Raw genomic sequence first — 18,299 nt, forward strand, 5'->3', positions numbered from 1 at the left:
TGTGAGCTTGATGTCTACTAACACCTGTCTCAAAACAATCAAGCACCATGGAAGAGGGGGTACTATGTGAGTTGGCCTGGTGGCTTTGACATGGGATTGATACGTTGGAGAACGCAGGGTGAAGGAATCAGAGAGAATAGGAACAGAGCAGCTGGTGCAGAACTTATCAGAGTCAGGTTTCATATGCCTCTGAAGCCCCATTCACTTTAACAGTGTGCATGATGAGAAAAACTGAACCACACACATGCGCACACACACACTGACACGCCCACGCACACACTCACACAAACACATACACACACACAGTCAAAGGCCTGTTACGGTCTTCTGCCATTGTCTTCCCAGAATCCACCACTGGGAAAGTGATTGGTCTAAAAATACATAACAGGCCACAGGTGTGTCTTTAAGGGAGGCACATCACTGCTCTAAGGGCACGTCTCATGTTCTCTTGGTCCAACACAGTGCAACACAACCCAACACAGCATGACTCTACCCAACACAGCCTGACTCTACCCAACACAGTGCAACACAACCCAACACAGCATGACTCTACCCAACACAGGGCAACACAACCCAACACAGCATGACTCTACCCAACACAGTGCAACACAACCCAACACAGCATGACTCTACCCAACACAGTGCAACACAACCCAACACAGCATGACTCTACCCAACACAGTGCAACATAACCCAACACAGCATGACTCTACCCAACACAGTGCAACACAACCCAACACAGCCTGACTCTACCCAACACAGTGCAACACAACCCAACACAGCATGACTCTACCCAACACAGTGCAACACAACCCAACACAGTTGGTCAGTCCAACTGTTTAGGACACAGCAGGCCTTTGTATAGTGTGTTAAAGTGAGGTCTAGAGTATGTGAACTAGCGTGAAAACCCTGTTTCTCCTTTAGAGATATGACCAACTTTCTAATGGGAGATAGTGTCTTTATTCCACACAGCCTTTAGCTCCACACATCCTCCAGCCCTTAAAACCCCCACGCCCCCACGCCCCCTTCAAACCCCCCATCCCCCTTCAAACCCCCACCCCCTCATTCCCACACAACATAATACCATACATACCATATGTGTAACTATAAGTGCATGTGAGCACACAAACACCATGTACAAGCATGTCCAGTTCCAGAACAGATAGGGTACATTACACTAATAGGAAAAAGGCTGTCATGAGTTCCCACATTATAGCTTGGTAGTATGTACAGTTGAAGTCGGAAGTTTACATACACTTTAGCCAAATACATTTCAACTCAGTTTTTCACAATTCCTGACATTTAATCCTAGTAAAAATGTCCTGTCTTAGGTCAGTTAGGATCACCACTTTATTTTAAGAATGTGAAATGTCAGAATAATAGTAGAGAAAATGATTTCTTTCAGCTTTTATTTCTTTCATCACATTCCCAGTGGGTCAGAAGTTTACATACACTCAATTAGTATTTGGTAGCATTGCCTTTAAATTGTTTAACTTGGGTCAAACGTTTCGCATAGCCTCCACAAGCTTCCCACAATAAGTTGGGTGAATTTTAACTGAGTCAGGTTTGTAGGTCTCCTTGCTCGCACATGCTTTTTCAGTTCTGCCCACACATTTTCTATAGGATTGAGGTCAGGGCTTTGTGATGGCCACTCTAATACCTTGACTTTGTTGTCCTTAAGCCATTTTGCCACAACTTTTAAAGTACGCTTGGGGTCATTGTCCATTTGGAAGACCATTTGCGACCAAGCTTTAACTTCCTGACTGATGTCTTGAGATGTTGCTTCAATATATCCACATAATTTTCCTTCCTCATGATGCCATCTATTTTGTGAAGTGCACCAGTCCCTCCTGCGGCAAAGCAACCCCACAGCATGATGCTGCCACTCCCGTGCTTCACGGTTGAGATGGTGTTCTTTGGCTTGCAAGCAACCCCCCTTTTCCTCCAAACATAACGATTGTCATTATGGCCAAACAGTTCTAGTTTTGTTTCATCAGACCAGAGGACATTTCTCCAAAAAGTACAATCTTTGTCCCCATGTACAGTTGCAAACCATAGTCTGGTTTTTTTATGGTGGTTTTGGAGCAGTGGCTTCTTCCTTGCTGAGCGGCCTTTCATGTTATGTCGATATAGGACTCGATTTCCTGTGGATATAGATACTTTTGTACTTGTTTCCTCCATCATCTTCACAAGGTCCTTTGCTGTTGTTCTGGGATTGATTTGCACTTTTCGCACCAAAGTACGTTCATCTCTAGGAGACAGAACGCATCTCCTTCCTGAGCGATATGACGGCTGCGTGGTCCCATGGTGTTTATACTTGCGTACTATTGTTTGTACAGATGAATGTGGTACCTTCAGGCATTTGGAAATTGCTCCCAAGGATGAACCAGACTTGTGGAGGTCTACCATTTTTTTTTCTGAGGTCTTGGCTGATTTCTTTTGATTTTCCCATGATGTCAAGCAAAGAGGCACTGAGTTTGAAGGTAGGCCTTGAAATACATCCACAGGGACACCTCCAATTGACTCAAATTATGTCAATTAGCCTATCAGAAGCTTCTAAAGCCATGACATCATTTTCTGGAATTTTCCAAGCTGTTTAAAGGCACAGTCAACTTAGTGTATGTAAACTTCTGACCCACTGGAATTGTGATACAGTGAATTATTGTCACGCCCTGGCTCTGGGGACTCTTAAATGTTGAGCCAGGGTGTGGATTTTCCTATGTTTAGTTGTTCCATGTTTTCATTCTAGATCGTTTAGATCTATGTTGGCCAGGGTGGTTCCCAATCAGAGGCAGCTGTAGCTCGTTGTCTCTGATTGGGAACCATACTTAGGCAGCCTGTTTTCACTAGTCATTGTGGGATCTTGTTCCGTTAAGGTTTGTGTTATTTAACCTCGGACTTCACGTATCGTTTGTTTATTGTTTTGGTTCGTGTGTGTACACATTAAAGTATGTACGCTTATCACGCTGCGCCTTGGTCCGCTTCATCTTCATCTATCGACGAACGTGACAGAAGATCCCACCACGACTGGATCAAGCAGCATGAAGAGGAGAGAGGATGGACTTGGGAGAAGGAGAGTGTGGAGGCACGGCGAGGTAGAAACAGAGAATGGAGGATGTAGGCTGACGCTGACAGACGGAGAGAAACAGAGAATGGAGGATGTAGGCTGACGCTGACAGACGGAGAGAAACAGAGAATGAAGGATGTAGACTGATGCTGACAGAGGGAGAAACAGAGAATGGAGGATGTAGGCTGATGCTGACAGACGGAGAGAAACAGAGAATGGAGGATGTAGGCTGACGCTGACAGACGGAGAGAAACAGGGAATGAAGGATGTAGGCTGACGCTGACAGACAGAGAGAAACAGAGAATGGAGGATGTAGGCTGACGCTGACAGACGGAGAGAAACAGAGAATGGAGGATGTAGGCTGACGCTGACAGACGGAGAGAAACAGGGAATGAAGGATGTAGGCTGACGCTGACAGACGGAGAGAAACAGGGAATGAAGGATGTAGGCTGACGCTGACAGACAGAGAGAAACAGAGAATGGAGGATGTAGGCTGACGCTGACAGACGGAGAGAAACAGAGAATGGAGGATGTAGGCTGACGCTGACAGACAGAGAGAAACAGAGAATGGAGGATGTAGGCTGACGCTGACAGACGGAGAGAAACAGAGAATGGAGGGATGAGGCTGACGCTGACAGACGGAGAGAAACAGGGAATGAAGGGATGTAGGCTGACGCTGACAGACAGAGAGAAACAGAGAATGGAGGATGTAGGCTGACGCTGACAGACGGAGAGAAACAGAGAATGGAGGATGTAGGCTGACGCTGACAGACGGAGAGAAACAGGGAATGGAGGATGTAGGCTGACGCTGACAGACGGAGAGAAACAGAGAATGGAGGATGTAGGCTGATGCTGACAGAGGGAGAGAAACAGAGAATGAAGGATGTAGGCTGACGCTGACAGACGGAGAGAAACAGTAAAACAAGAGAGTGTATTACAATGCAACTCAACTGGTGTGACCTGGATAAACTTGCCCCAAACTCAGTGAGATGGAGGACATTCGTCAAAAACAAAGTACTACAGACCTTGGTCCAGGTGATGTCGGGCGTGGGCACTCCGTCGGCACGACAGGGCAGGGAGATGGGGGTGCCCTCTATGGTACTGAAGACCTGAGGGCCATGTTGGATGGTGGGCATCACTGATGAGGGGAGAGGAGAGGGGGGGCATTAAGTTAGACCAGTGAACCTGTGTGTGTGTGTCTACATTTTGTGTACAGAATGTTGTGTCTCTGTGGCGTCTGGATGGTGGACACAGTGTTTGGCTGACACACATAAAGGTATCCCTCTCCTCTCCTTCATCTCTCCCTCGCTCCCTCTCTCTTTCTCTCTCTCTCTCAGTCTTTCTGTTTTATCAATAGGCACTGGGACATCTGGGGAAGATATTAACGCTGGAAACCTGGAGCGGCTACAGAGACAAATCCACAGTTTAACATCACTGTACAATTAGTTATTTCACTCATGATGACTTCACACGTTCTCACTCTCTCATGTAACACGCAGACAAAATACATTCTTTGGACATTGTCTACTGAAGGTGCGCTGCCAAATAATGCACAGTCCTGCTAGTCTGTGCCTGTGGTTGTTCTCTGAGAAAAGTTAGAAGGAAATGTCTAGAGAAACATATAAGGATATATAAATGACCTAATTCCAGCCTTTCAAAGAGCATTTTAACACGCCATGACCCATTCCCATTTATGAAGGTAGAATTGTAGAAGCACCACCCAAACTGGTTCCAACAAAGAATGAGAACATATTTTTCCCTCTTCCTGTTCCAAACCCTTCCAAACTGTGCCACTCTCAACAGCTGTTCCTGGTTTTTATGCAAACTCAGACAGTTTAATTAATGATGTAAGAACAGAGCGAGAGAGCGAGAGAGTACAGAGCGAGAGAGAGAGAGAGTACAGAGCGAGAGAGAGAGAGTACAGAGTGAGAGAGAGTGAGAGAGAGAGTACAGAGCAAGAGAGAGAGAGAGAGAGTGAGAGAGAGAGAGAGAGAGAGAGAGAGAGAGAGAGAGAGAGAGAGAGAGAGAGAGAGAGAGAGAGAGAGAGGTGGAGAGAGAGAGAGAGAGAGAGAGCGAGAGAGAGAGAGAGAGTGAGAGAGAGAGAGAGAGAGAGAGAGAGAGAGAGAGAGAGAGAGAGAGAGAGAGAGAGAGAGAGAGAGCGAGAGAGAGTGAGAGAGAGAGAGAGAGAGAGAAAGAGTGGGGGATGAGGGAGAGGAGAATAAAGGTTCATTGTGTGTGGAGTCAGACAGCCCACAGAGAAGAAGAGAACGTTCTGGAGGATTATGGAACGCCTCCAATACAGTCTTGCCGACAGTAGATATACAGTGGAAACAACAGTGTGGTCCCACAGAAGATTTACAGTATAACTGTTTAGTAGACGTTAACAATGGCTTTAAATGTTGACCATAGTTTTATTGTCCTCACTGTTACAGTGGTCTTACCATAGATTCTGACCGTGGTTGTGTGGTCCTAGCACAAATCAAATCAAATTTGCGCCGAATACAACAAGTGTAGACCTTACCATGAAATGCTTACTTACGAGCCCTTAACTAACAATGCAGAGTATTACAAAATTAAGTAAGAAAAATCTGTTAAATAAACGAAAGGAAAAATAGTAACACCATAAAATAACAATAACGAGGCTATATACAAGAGGTACCGGTACCAGTCTATGTGCAGGGGTACGGGTTATTGCTACAGTGGGCATACACTAGTGTGGTCTGACTGTAGCATAAATATTGACCAACTGTAGTTGTTGCTACAGTAGTCTTACTGTGGTCGTATCGTATATGTTGACCATGGTTTTGTGGTTCATGCTGTGGTCTTACCATAGATGTTGAGGGTGGTGGTGTGGTTGCTAGAGCCCAGCACGTTCTCCGCCAGGCAGGTGTAGTCCCCTCCGTCCTCCAGACGAACGTGCTCTATATGCAGGCTGCCGTCCCTACGCACCGTCACATACGGGCTGGAGCTCACCTGGCATGGACGACAACACATTCAAAAGGTGAGAACATCACATGGACGGACACAAACACACACACAAAACCAGCTGTATTGGCATGTGGCATGTATAAAACATGCAACCCAAATACACTTAAAGAATGGACCTCTACTCAAAACGAGCACTGGTGGTCCATAGACAAGTCTAATATTAGTTTTAAATTTGTCCTATAAAAGGTCAAATAAATAATTGCTAAAACAATAGCCACCTTCATAAACGCTGCAGTGAGTACAGTGCCTTGCAAAAGTATTCATCCCCCTTGGTGTTTTTCCAATTTTGTTGCATTACAACCTGCAATTTAAATGGATTTTATTTGGATTTCATGTAATGGACATACACAAAATAGTCCAAATTGGTGAAGTGAAATGAAAAAAAATAACTTATTTCAAAAAAGTCTAAAAAATAAATTACGGAAAAGTGGTGTGTGCATATGTATTCACCCCCTTTGCTATGAAGCCCCTAAATAAGATCTGGTGCAACCAATTACCTTCAGAAGTCACATAATTAGTTAAATAAAGTCCACCTGTGTACCATCTAAGTGTTACATGATCTGTCACATGATCTCAGGATATACAGTGGGGGAAAAAAGTATTTAGTCAGCCACCAATTGTGCAAGTTCTCCCACTTAAAAAGATGAGAGAGGCCTGTAATTTTCATCATAGGTACACGTCAACTATGACAGACAAATTGAGGAAAAAAAAATCCAGAAAATCACATTGTAGGATTTTTTATGAATTTATTTGCAAATTATGGTGGAAAATAAGTTTTTGGTCACCTACAAACAAGCAAGATTTCTGGCTCTCACAGACCTGTAACTTCTTCTTTAAGAGGCTCCTCTGTCCTCCACTCGTTACCTGTATTAATGGCACCTGTTTGAACTTGTTATCAGTATAAAAGACACCTGTCCACAACCTCAAACAGTCACACTCCAAACTCCACTATGGCCAAGACCAAAGAGCTGTCAAAGGACACCAGAAACAAAATTGTAGACCTGCACCAGGCTGGGAAGACTGAATCTGCAATAGGTAAGCAGCTTGGTTTGAAGAAATCAACTGTGGGAGCAATTATTAGGAAATGGAAGACATACAAGACCACTGATAATCTCCCTCGATCTGGGGCTCCACGCAAGATCTCACCCTGTGGGGTCAAAATGATCACAAGAACGGTGAGCAAAAATCCCAGAACCACACGGGGGGACCTAGTGAATGACCTGCAGAGAGCTGGGACCAAAGTAACAAAGCCTACCATCAGTAACACATTACGCCGCCAGGGACTCAAATCCTGCAGTGCCAGACGTGTCCCCCCTGCTTAAGCCAGTACATGTCCAGGCCCGTCTGAAGTTTGCTAGAGTGCATTTGGATGATCCAGAAGAGGATTGGGAGAATGTCATATGGTCAGATGAAACCAAAATAGAACTTTTTGGTAAAAACTCAACTCGTCGTGTTTGGAGGACAAAGAATGCTGAGTTGCATCCAAAGAACACCATACCTACTGTGAAGCATGGGGGTGGAAACATCATGCTTTGGGGCTGTTTTTTCTGCAAAGGGACCAGGACGACTGATCCGTGTAAAGGAAAGAATGAATGGGGCCATGTATCGTGAGATTTTGAGTGAAAACCTCCTTCCATCAGCAAGGGCATTGAAGATGAAACGTGGCTGGGTCTTTCAGCATGACAATGATCCCAAACACACCGCCCGGGCAACCTTGAAGGAGTGGCTTCGTAAGAAGCATTTCAAGGTCCTGGAGTGGCCTAGCCAGTCTCCAGATCTCAAGCCCATAGAAAATCTTTGGAGGGAGTTGAAAGTCCGTGTTGGCCAGCGACAGCCCCAAAACATCACTGCTCTAGAGGAGATCTGCATGGAGGAATGGGCCAAAATACCAGCAACAGTGTGTGAAAACCTTGTGAAGACTTACAGAAAACGTTTGACCTGTGTCATTGCCAACAAAGGGTATATAACAAAGTATTGAGAAACTTTTGTTATTGACCAAATACTTATTTTCCACCATAATTTGCAAATAAATTCATTTAAAATCCTACAATGTGATTTTCTGGAAAAAAAAATCTCATTTTGTCTGTCATAGTTGACGTGTACCTATGATGAAAATTACAGGCCTCTCTCATCTTTTTAAGTGGGAGAACTTGCACAATTGGTGGCTGACTAAATACTTTTTTCCCCCACTGTATACACATGTTCTGAAAGGCTGCAACACCACTAAGCAAGGGGCACCACCATGCAAGCGGCACCATGAAGACCAAGGAGCTCTCCAAACAGGTCAGGGACAGAATAGTGGAGAAGTACAGATCAGGCTTGGGTTATAAAAAAATATCAGAAACTTTGAACATCCCACGGAGCACCATTAAATCCATTATAAAAAATTGAAAGAATACGGCACCACAACAAACCTGCCAAGAGAGGGCCACTCACCAAAACTCATGGACCAGGCAAGGAGGGCATTAATCAGAGAGGCAACAAAGAGACCAAAGATAACCCTGAAGGAGCTGCAAAGCTCCACAGCGGAGATTGGATTATCTATCCATAGGACCACTTTAAGCCGTACATTCCACAGAGCTGGGCTTTACGGAAGAGTGGCCAGAAAAAAGCCATTGCTTAAACAAAAAAATAAGCAAACACATTTGGTGTTCGCCAAAAGGCATGTGGGAGACTCCCCAAACATATGGAAGAAGGTACTCTGGTCAGATGAGACTAAAATTGAGCTTTTTGGCCATCAAGGAAAACGCTATGTCTGGCGCAAACCCAACACCTCTCATCACCCCGAGAACACCATCCCCACAGTGAAGCATGGTGGTGGCAGCATCATGTCATGGGGATGTTTTTCATCGACAGGGACTGGGAAACTGGTCAGAATTGAAGGAATGATGGATGGCGCTAATTACAGGGAAATTCTTGAGGGAAGCCTGTTTCAGTCTTCCAGAGATTTGAGACTGGGACGGAGGTTCACCTTCCAGCAGGACAATGACACTAAGCATACTGCTAAAGCAACACTCGAGTGGTTTAAGGGGAAACAGTTAAATGTCTTGGAATGGCCTAGTCAAAGCCCAGACCTCAATCCAATTGAGAATCTGTGGTATGACTTAAAGATTGTTGTACACCAGCGGAACCCATCCAACTTGGAGGAGCTGGAGCAGTTTTCCCTTGAAGAATGGGAAAAAATCCCAGTGGCTAGATGTGCCAAGCTTATAGAGACATACCCCAAGAGACTTGCAGCTGTAATTGCTGCAAAATGTGGCTCTACAAAGTATTGACTTTGGGGGGGTGAATAGTTATGCACGCTCAAGTTTTCTTTTTTTTGGTCTTATTTCTTGTTTGTTTCACAATAAAACATATTTTGCATCTTCAAAGTGGTAGGCATGTTGTGCAAATCAAATGATACAAACCCCCCCCAAAAATCAATTTGAATTCCAGGTTGTAAGGCAACAAAATAGGAAAAACGCCAAGGGGGGTGAATACTTTCGCAAGCCACTGTAAGTAACTGTGGAGGTAGAGGGGTTTTGTTAATCTTTTTGTTCATTTCTATGAATCATTCCTCGACTGTCTGAGAAGAAATTGGTGTAATCTCATTCACAGTGTTTAACCTGCATCACAGTGCTAGCTGTGCCACTAGAGATCCTGGTTCGAATCCAGGCTCTGTCGTAGCCGGCCGTGACCGGGAGACCCATGGGGCAGCCAAAAGGCATGTGGCCCAGCGTCATCCAGGGTAGGGGAGGGAATGGCCGGCAGGGATGTAGCTCAGTTGGTAGAGCATGGCGTTTGCAACGCCAGGGTTGTGGGTTCGATTCCCACGGGGGGGCAGTAGGAAGTAGGTAGCTTAGTGGTTAAAAGCGTTGTGCCAGTAACCGAAAGGTCGCTGCTTCTAATCCCCGAGCCGACTAGGTGAAAAATCTGTCCATGTGCCCTTGAGCAAGGCACTTAACCCTAATTGCTCTGGATAAGAGCGTCTGCTAAATGACTAAAATGTAAATGTGAGTGTGCCAGTGAGTGTACAGCCTTCTCACCAGGCCGTGGTTGTGTAGCCAGCGTCTCTCAGGTAGGGGGTTTCCCGCCAGTAGCACACAGGGCAGAGTCACCTGCTGCTCCTTGATCACACTCAGCACACCCGGACTGTGGCCAATCACCGGGGACACTGTAAATAATAATGAAAAAAGTGGTTAGTTGTTACCAGGGGCTCACCTGCTCTCTCCATGCCTGGCCAGGGTTCACCTCCCCTGGGTCCACTCTCCAGTTGCCTCCCTGCTTTACCACACACTCTCTTCCATATGGTTTCCACATCTCCATACCGTGAGGCTTAGGGAACGCATGGTTGCTATAAACACTGACGTATTTACACTCTCTCCATAGGCAATATGTTAAGAGCTCACAAACACACACACACACACACTTGGCCTAGATGGATGACATCATACGTATGTGTGTGAATGATCAGCGATTTGAACACGTTCACACGGTCACTGTAACGGTCATCTGGGGGCCTGACAGAGACAGTTGACAGGGTGTTGGCTAGGAGAACATGACCACCATGAAGATAATCTGACCATAAACTGACCACCCAACCGTCTCCAGTCAAACACAATGTGACCACATTCTGACCATCCTCGTTGATATGAACTGACCCCCTGAGTGGAAAGATATGAAAACGCCCATCATGAACCCTGACCACCTGACCTGACCAGGAAAATCCTGGTCTAGGCCTAAATACTCTTTCTGAGCCCAGAACATATGGTACGATGAAACATAAGATAGACATTCTATGCTCGAGTAGACCGAGTGACACTCAGGGTTAATGTATACATTGTATACGTTCCAACATTACATCTCTTATCCCTCTGGCCTGTAACACAAACAGCCGTCAGTTAGTGTCCTGTCTCTCCACTCTGCGACTGGAACTGGGCATGTGGCGTGAGAACACTGTGGATTCCTGCCTGAGAGGATACAGTATGAGGTAAAACAGAGAGATTAACAAAATGGTCACCAGATTGAAAAGGAATCCTCATTTTATGTTCACACATAACATAAAAATGGATTGACTGACTGGCTGGCTGGTTGACTGACTATAGGAAGAGATAAGGTCTGCCTGATGTAATGTGGTTCTAGCCAGCTGCTGAGCTAACAGACGATATGAGAGAGAGAGAGAGAGAGAGAGAGAGAGAGAGAGAGAGAGAGAGAGAGAGAGAGAGAGAGAGAGAGAGAGAGAGAGAGAGAGACAGAGAGACAGAGAGACAGAGAGACAGAGAGAGAGAGAGAGAGAGAGAGAGAGAGAGAGAGAGACAGAGAGACAGAGAGAGAGAGAGAGAGAGAGAGAGAGAGAGAGAGAGAGAGAGAGAGAGAGAGAGAGAGAGACAGAGAGAGAGCGAGAGAGACAGAGAGAGACAGAGAGAGACAGAGAGAGACAGAGAGAGAGAGAGAGAGATACGGAGAGAGAAAACGGTGTTGGCGGAAAACCATACAACATTATAAAATCCATGTACACAAACAACAAGTGTGCGGTTAAAATTGGCAAAAAACACACACATTTCTTTCTACAGGGCCGTGGGGTGAGACAGGGATGCAGCTTAAGCCCCACCCTCTTCAACATATACTGTATATCACCCAGCCTCACCCTACTAGAATCTGAACTCAAATGTCTACTGCTTGCAGATGATCTGGTGCTTCTGTCCCCAACTAAGGAGGGCCTAAAGCAGCACTTAGATCTTCTGCACAGATTCTGTCAGACTTGGGCCCTGACAGTGAATCTCAGTAAGACAAAAATAATGGTGTTCCAAAAAAGGTCCAGTTGCCAGGACCACAAATTCCATCTAGACACCGTTGCCCTAGAGCACACAAAAAACGATCCATACCTCGGCCTTAACATCAGCGCAACAGGTAACTTCCACAAAGCTGTGAACGATCTGAGAGACAAGGCAAGAAGGGCCTTCTATGCCATCAAAAGGAACATAAAATTCAACATACCAATTAGGATCTGGCAAAAAATACTTGAATCAGTTATAGAACCCATTACCCTTTATGGTTGTGAGGTCTGGGGTCCGCTCACCAACCAAGAATTCACAAAATGGGAAAAACACCAAATTGAGACTCTGCATGCAGAACTCTGCAAAAATATCCTCTGTGTACAACGTAAAACACCAAATAATGCATGCAGAGCAGAATTCGGCAGAAAAGCTGCACTTCCTAAACTCCTGCCAAATGTATGACCATATTAGGGACATATATTTCCCTCAGATTACACAGACCCACAAAGAATTTGAAAACAAATCCAATTTTGATAAACTCCCATATCTATTGGGTGAAATACCACAGTGTGCTATCACAGCAGCAATATTTGTGATCTGTTGCCACAAGAAAAGCGCAACCATTTTCCCTTTTGTACTTAACTATTTGCACATCATTACAACACTGTATAAAGCCATAATATGACATTTGAAATGTCTCTATTCCTGTAGAACTTTTGTGAGTGTAATGTTTACTGTTTATTTCACTTGTTTTTTATCTATTTCACTTGCTTTGGCAATGTAAACATATGTTTCCCATGCCAATAAAGCCCTTAAATTGAATTGAATTGAATGAAGAGAGACAGAGACACAGACAGACAGACAGACAGACAGACAGAGCGAGCGAGAGAGAGAGAGAGAGAGAGAGAGAGAGAGAGACACAGACTGGGCCTCCCGAGTGGCGCAGTGGTCTAAGGCACTGCATCGCAGTGCTAGCTGTGCCACTAGAGATCCTGGTTCGAGTCCAGGCTCTGTCGTAGCCGGCCACGACCGGGAAACCCATGGGGCGGCGCACAATTGGCCCAGCATCGTCCTGGGTAGGGGAGGGTTTGGCCGGCAGGGATGTCCTTGTCCCATTGCGCTATAGCGACCCCTGTGGTGGGCCTGGGTGCAGTGCACGCTGACTCTGTCGCCAGGTGTACAGTGTTTCCTCTGACACATTGGTGTGGCTGGCATCCGGGTTAAGAGGGCACGGTGTCAAGAAGCAGTGTGGCTCTGTTGGGTTGTGTTTCGGAGGACGCATGACTCTCGACCTTCGCCTCTCCTGTGTCCGTACGGGGGTTGCAGTGATGGGACTGTAACTACTACCACTTGGATACCACAAAATTGGGGAGAAAAAGGGGGTAAAATACCAACAAACAAAAAAATTGAGACACAGACTGGCAGACCGAGAGAGACACAGAGAGAGAGACATCGAGAGAGAGACACAGAGAGAGAGACACAGAGAGAGAGACACAGAGAGAGAGACACAGACTGGCAGACCGAGAGAGACACAGAGAGAGAGACACAGACTGGCAGACCGAGAGAGACACAGAGAGAGAGACACAGAGAGAGAAACACAGAGAGAGAGACACAGAGAGAGAGACACAGACTGGCAGACCGAGAGAGACACAGAGAGAGAGACACAGACTGGCAGACCGAGAGAGACACAGAGAGAGAGACACAGAGAGAGAGACACAGAGAGAGAGACACAGAGAGAGAGACACAGAGAGAGAGACACAGAGAGAGAGACACAGACTGGCAGACCGAGAGAGACACAGAGAGAGAGACACAGAGAGAGAGACACAGACTGGCAGACCGAGAGAGACACAGAGAGAGAGACACAGAGAGAGAGACACAGAGAGAGAGACACAGAGAGAGAGACACAGAGAGAGAGACACAGAGAGAGAGACACAGAGAGAGAGGGCTGCTGTGCTGTAGGACCGATTGGGACACCTCCCATGTTTTGCTTGTAGCGTTGCCACAGTAACCCCAGAGGCGGGGTGTAATGGGCTGGGCGGGGAGTGGGGCACACGTTAATATGGGGCGGCTCGATCTGATGGGACCTTTTATTCCAAATAAGAACCCAGTGATTGCTGCTGAATGGTGCTTAATAAGGTGCACGTGTGTAAACAAACACACACAACATTTAAGAAGCATGCACACACACACACTCACACACACACACACACACTCACATACACACACACACACACTCACATACACACACACACACACACACACTCACATACACACACACACTCACATACTCACATACACACACACACACTCACACACACACACATACTGTACATACCTGCCGTGCAGTTAACAGGGTTGTGATACATGCAGTGGTGATTTAAGGAGAGAACGCAGGCTTTTCATAAAAACACATACAAACATTTACAGTCACATACAATCCAAAGAAGTGTATGGGCTTTGACAGGGCTGGGCTTTGAAGTTAGAAACCAAACTCTGGACTCCGATCAACAATCTCCTCTATGGATGCTGCCCAGCCATATCTGTGTCTCTCCCGCTTTAATCAAATAGAAATATATAGGAGTCAGATGAATGTAACACTTGCTCGCAGGCACACACAGGCTCAACTTAACCACAGACGGTCCACAGCTCGCTCTCTCTCTCTCTCTCTCTCTCTCTCTCTCTCTCTCTCTCTCTCTCTCTCTCTCTCTCTCTCTCTCTCTCTCTCTCTCTCTCTCTCTCTCTCTCCCTCTCTCTCTCTCTCTCTCTCTCTCTCTCTCTCTCTCCCTCTCTCCTCCTCTCCCTCCCTCCTCCCTCCCTCCTCCCTCTCCCAGGTGTCGAAAGCGTTCCACAGGGATGCTGGCCCATGTTTACTCCTTTGGGTGGTAGACCATTCTTGATGCACACAGGAAACTGTTGAGCATGGAAAAACCCAGCAGTGATGCAGTTCTTAACTCAAACCGGTGCGCCTGGAATCACCTTGTCAGTCTATGTCATTGAAAGAGCAGGTGTTCCTAATGTTTTGTACACTCAGTGTTTCTCGCTACTCTCTCTTTCTCACTGTGATTTAGGTCTTTTTTCTCCCATGACATCTGCACGAACTGACATCCCCTTCAAACCGTGCCAGGGAATTTGAGCTGCGTTCCGCTAAGTTCACCCCTACATTCCCTCGCTTCCAAATAAACTCAATGCAATCTGACCATAACTCACACACACAACTCCAACACAACTGAAATATCACTCAAACCCTGAGCGCTTTCCTCTGCTGCTCCCAGTGAAAATATTACTTTCATTTCAAAAGTAGCATTCTGTCTTTGCACGCAACAAAAGACAGACCTGACCTTTGATGAGTTAGGTCTAGCTGACTAAACTCCACTCCATGGTGAAGGACGTTTCTGATGAACTCCACCAACGGAGTGGAGCAGAGACCAGGCTTTATGGAATTCAACTCATCGATTCAGCCAAGAACAATAATTCCAACCTTTTAAATGATGAAATGCTAACCTTGTACCTATGTTTCTCCCCTGCAGTTATGTGCCTTTGTTTGTTTGCTGAAATCAATACTTTTTCATAAAAAGTTAATCTACAACCATCGACTGTTTCCTTGTTGAGATTCAATTGGCACATGCGCATTTAAACTTCCCTCTGTACCCCTCCTATAATACCCTCCTATACCCTACCCTCTGTACCCCTATAATACCCTCCTCTACCCTACCCTCTGTACCCCTATAATACCCTCCTCTACCCTACCCTCTGCACCCCTCCTATAATACCCTCCTCTACCCTACCCTCTGTACCCCTATAATACCCTCCTCTACCCTACCCTCTGTACCCCTCCTATAATACCCTCCTCTACCCTACCATCTGCACCCCTATAATACCCTCCTCTACCCCACCCTCTGTACCCCTATAATACCCTCCTCTACCCTACCCTCTGTACCCCTATAATACCCTCCTCTACCCTACCCTCTGTACCCCTCCTATAATACCCTCCTCTACCCTACCCTCTGTACCCCTGTAATACCCTCCTCTACCCTACCCTCTGCACCCCTCCTATAATACCCTCCTCTACCCTACCCTCTGTACCCCTATAATACCCTCCTCTACCCTACCCTCTGTACCCCTATAATACCCTCCTCTACCCTACCCTCTGTACCCCTATAATACCCTCCTCTACCCTACCCTCTGTACCCCTATAATACCCTCCTCTACCCTACCCTCTGTACCCCTCCTATAATACCCTCCTCTACCCTACCCTCTGTACCCATATAATACCCTCCTCTACCCTACCCTCTGCACCCCTCCTATAATACCCTCCTCTACCCTACCCTCTGTACCCCTCCTATAATACCCTCCTCTACCCTACCCTCTGTACCCCTATAATACCCCTCCTCTACCCTACCCTCTGTACCCCTATAATACCCTCCTCTACCCTACCCTCTGTACCCCTATAATACCCTCTACCCTACCCTCTGTACCCCTATAATACCCTCCTCTACCCTACCCTCTGCACCCCTATAATACCCTCCTCTACCCTACCCTCTGTACCACTATAATACCCTCCTCTACCCTACCCTCTGTAACCCTATAATACCCTCTACCCTACCCTCTGTACCCCTATAATACCCTCCTCTACCCTACCCCCTGTACCCCTATAATACCCTCTACCCTACCCTCTGTACCCCTCCTATAATACCCTCCTCTACCCTACCCTCTGTAACCCTATAATACCCTCCTCTACCCTACCCTCTGTACCCCTATAATACCCTGCTCTACCCTACCCCCTGTACCCCTATAATACCCTCCTCTACCCTACCCTCTGTACCCTTATAATACCCTCTACCCTACCCTCTGTACCCTTATAATACCCTCTACCCTACCCTCTGTACCCCTCCTATAATACCCTCCTCTACCCTACACTCTGTACCCCTATAATACCCTCTACCCTACACTCTGTACCCCTATAATACCCTCCTCTACCCTACCCTCTGTACCCCTCCTATAATACCCTCCTCTACCCTACCCTCTGTACCCTTATAATACCCTCTACCCTACCCTCTGTACCCTTATAATACCCTCTACCCTACCCTCTGTACCCCTCCTATAATACCCTCCTCTACCCTACACTCTGTACCCCTATAAAACCCTCTACCCTACCCTCTGTACCCCTGTAATACCCTCCTCTACCCTACCCTCTGTACCCCTATAATACCCTCCTCTACCCTACCCTCTGTACCCCTATAATACCCTCTACCCTACCCTCTGTACCCCTCCTATAATACCCTCCTCTACCCTACACTCTGTACCCCTATAATACCCTCTACCCTACACTCTGTACCCCTATAATACCCTCCTCTACCCTAGCCTCTGTACCCCTACTACAGTACCCAGAGCATGTGATGGGAGATCCCTGTCTGTCTCTTACCCAGTCCGGTGACAGTGACTCTGGCGTGGGTCTGGATCCTCCCAAACTGGTTCTGGGCCTCACACACATACACCGTCTCATCCTCCACCCACAGATCTGACCCATAGAACAGAGGAGATAGGAATTAGTGTGTGTGTGTGTGTATGTGTGTGTGTGTGTGTATATGAACTGAAACCTCACTGTTAATTTGCAGGTCCCCTCCCGTCTTCTGTGTGATGGTGCTGTGTGCGGGGCGTCTGGTGAACACGGGTGCGTTGTCCTCCCTCCTCCAGATGATCTGGGGTTCGGGGTGACCCTGCGCGTGGCACGGCAGGGTCACGTTAGAGCCAATGTCCGCCGCCACGTCAGACGGTTCTCTGGTGAACTGGGGTGCAGCTGGAAGGCAAAGGTCAACAACACTAAGAGCTAAATCCCTTACAAGACCATGAATAAAGTCTACATTCATTCATCAATACAGCCATCTACACAGCAAGCAACATTTGACATGGGACAATATAACAAGGTGATTTTCTGGTGGTAAACTGGGTTTTTCTGGGTTGTAGAGATGTCAGATAACCAAAATTACAAGCCGTCTTTTTCATGATGTGTTCAAGAGTCCAGAGGAATCCTTACATCCTACATCCAGGGTGATCTTCCCAGGTGAGGAGGTTCCTGCAGGGTTCGCAGCCACACAGGTGTAGTCCCCCGCGTCAACGTCCTGTGCCTCCTTGATCGTCAGAGTCCCTCCCAGGGAGTCAATTTCCACGTAGGAGGACGGCCGCAGCTGCAGGTCGCCTGTGGGTCAAATAAAGGGCAACCAGGAAGTTGTTAACCAGGAAGTTGGCAACCATCAATATGGTCATATCAAATCAAATGTTATTTGTCACATGCTTCATAAACAACAGGTGTAGACTAAAGTGAAATGCTTACTTACGGGACCTTCCCAACAATACAGAGAGAAAAAAATAGAAAAAATAGAAATAGTAGAAAAACAATAACACAAGGAATAAATACACAATGAGTAATGATAACTTGGTTATATACACGGAGTACCAGTACCTAGTCGATGTGCAGGGGTGCGAGGTAA

The 18,299-nt window shown here is 46.5% G+C and overlaps 1 protein-coding gene across 1 annotated transcript in view; it reads right to left on the reverse strand.

Annotated features, from left to right (window-relative positions):
• Window positions 1-18,299, reverse strand: part of hmcn1 (hemicentin 1) — a 213,524-nt gene that overhangs the window by 107,003 nt on the left and 88,222 nt on the right. The window contains exons 15-20 of the mRNA XM_041838786.2: window positions 17,846-18,007; window positions 17,414-17,608; window positions 17,234-17,329; window positions 10,081-10,208; window positions 5,896-6,040; window positions 4,093-4,205 (exon numbers count right to left, since the gene is read on the reverse strand). Coding sequence (XP_041694720.2) covers window positions 4,093-4,205; window positions 5,896-6,040; window positions 10,081-10,208; window positions 17,234-17,329; window positions 17,414-17,608; window positions 17,846-18,007 — 839 coding nt within the window. The remainder of the gene's footprint in view (window positions 1-4,092; window positions 4,206-5,895; window positions 6,041-10,080; window positions 10,209-17,233; window positions 17,330-17,413; window positions 17,609-17,845; window positions 18,008-18,299) is intronic.

The sequence above is a fragment of the Coregonus clupeaformis genome, chromosome 20, assembly GCF_020615455.1.
Source record: "Coregonus clupeaformis isolate EN_2021a chromosome 20, ASM2061545v1, whole genome shotgun sequence".
NCBI classification, from domain to species: domain Eukaryota; kingdom Metazoa; phylum Chordata; class Actinopteri; order Salmoniformes; family Salmonidae; genus Coregonus; species Coregonus clupeaformis.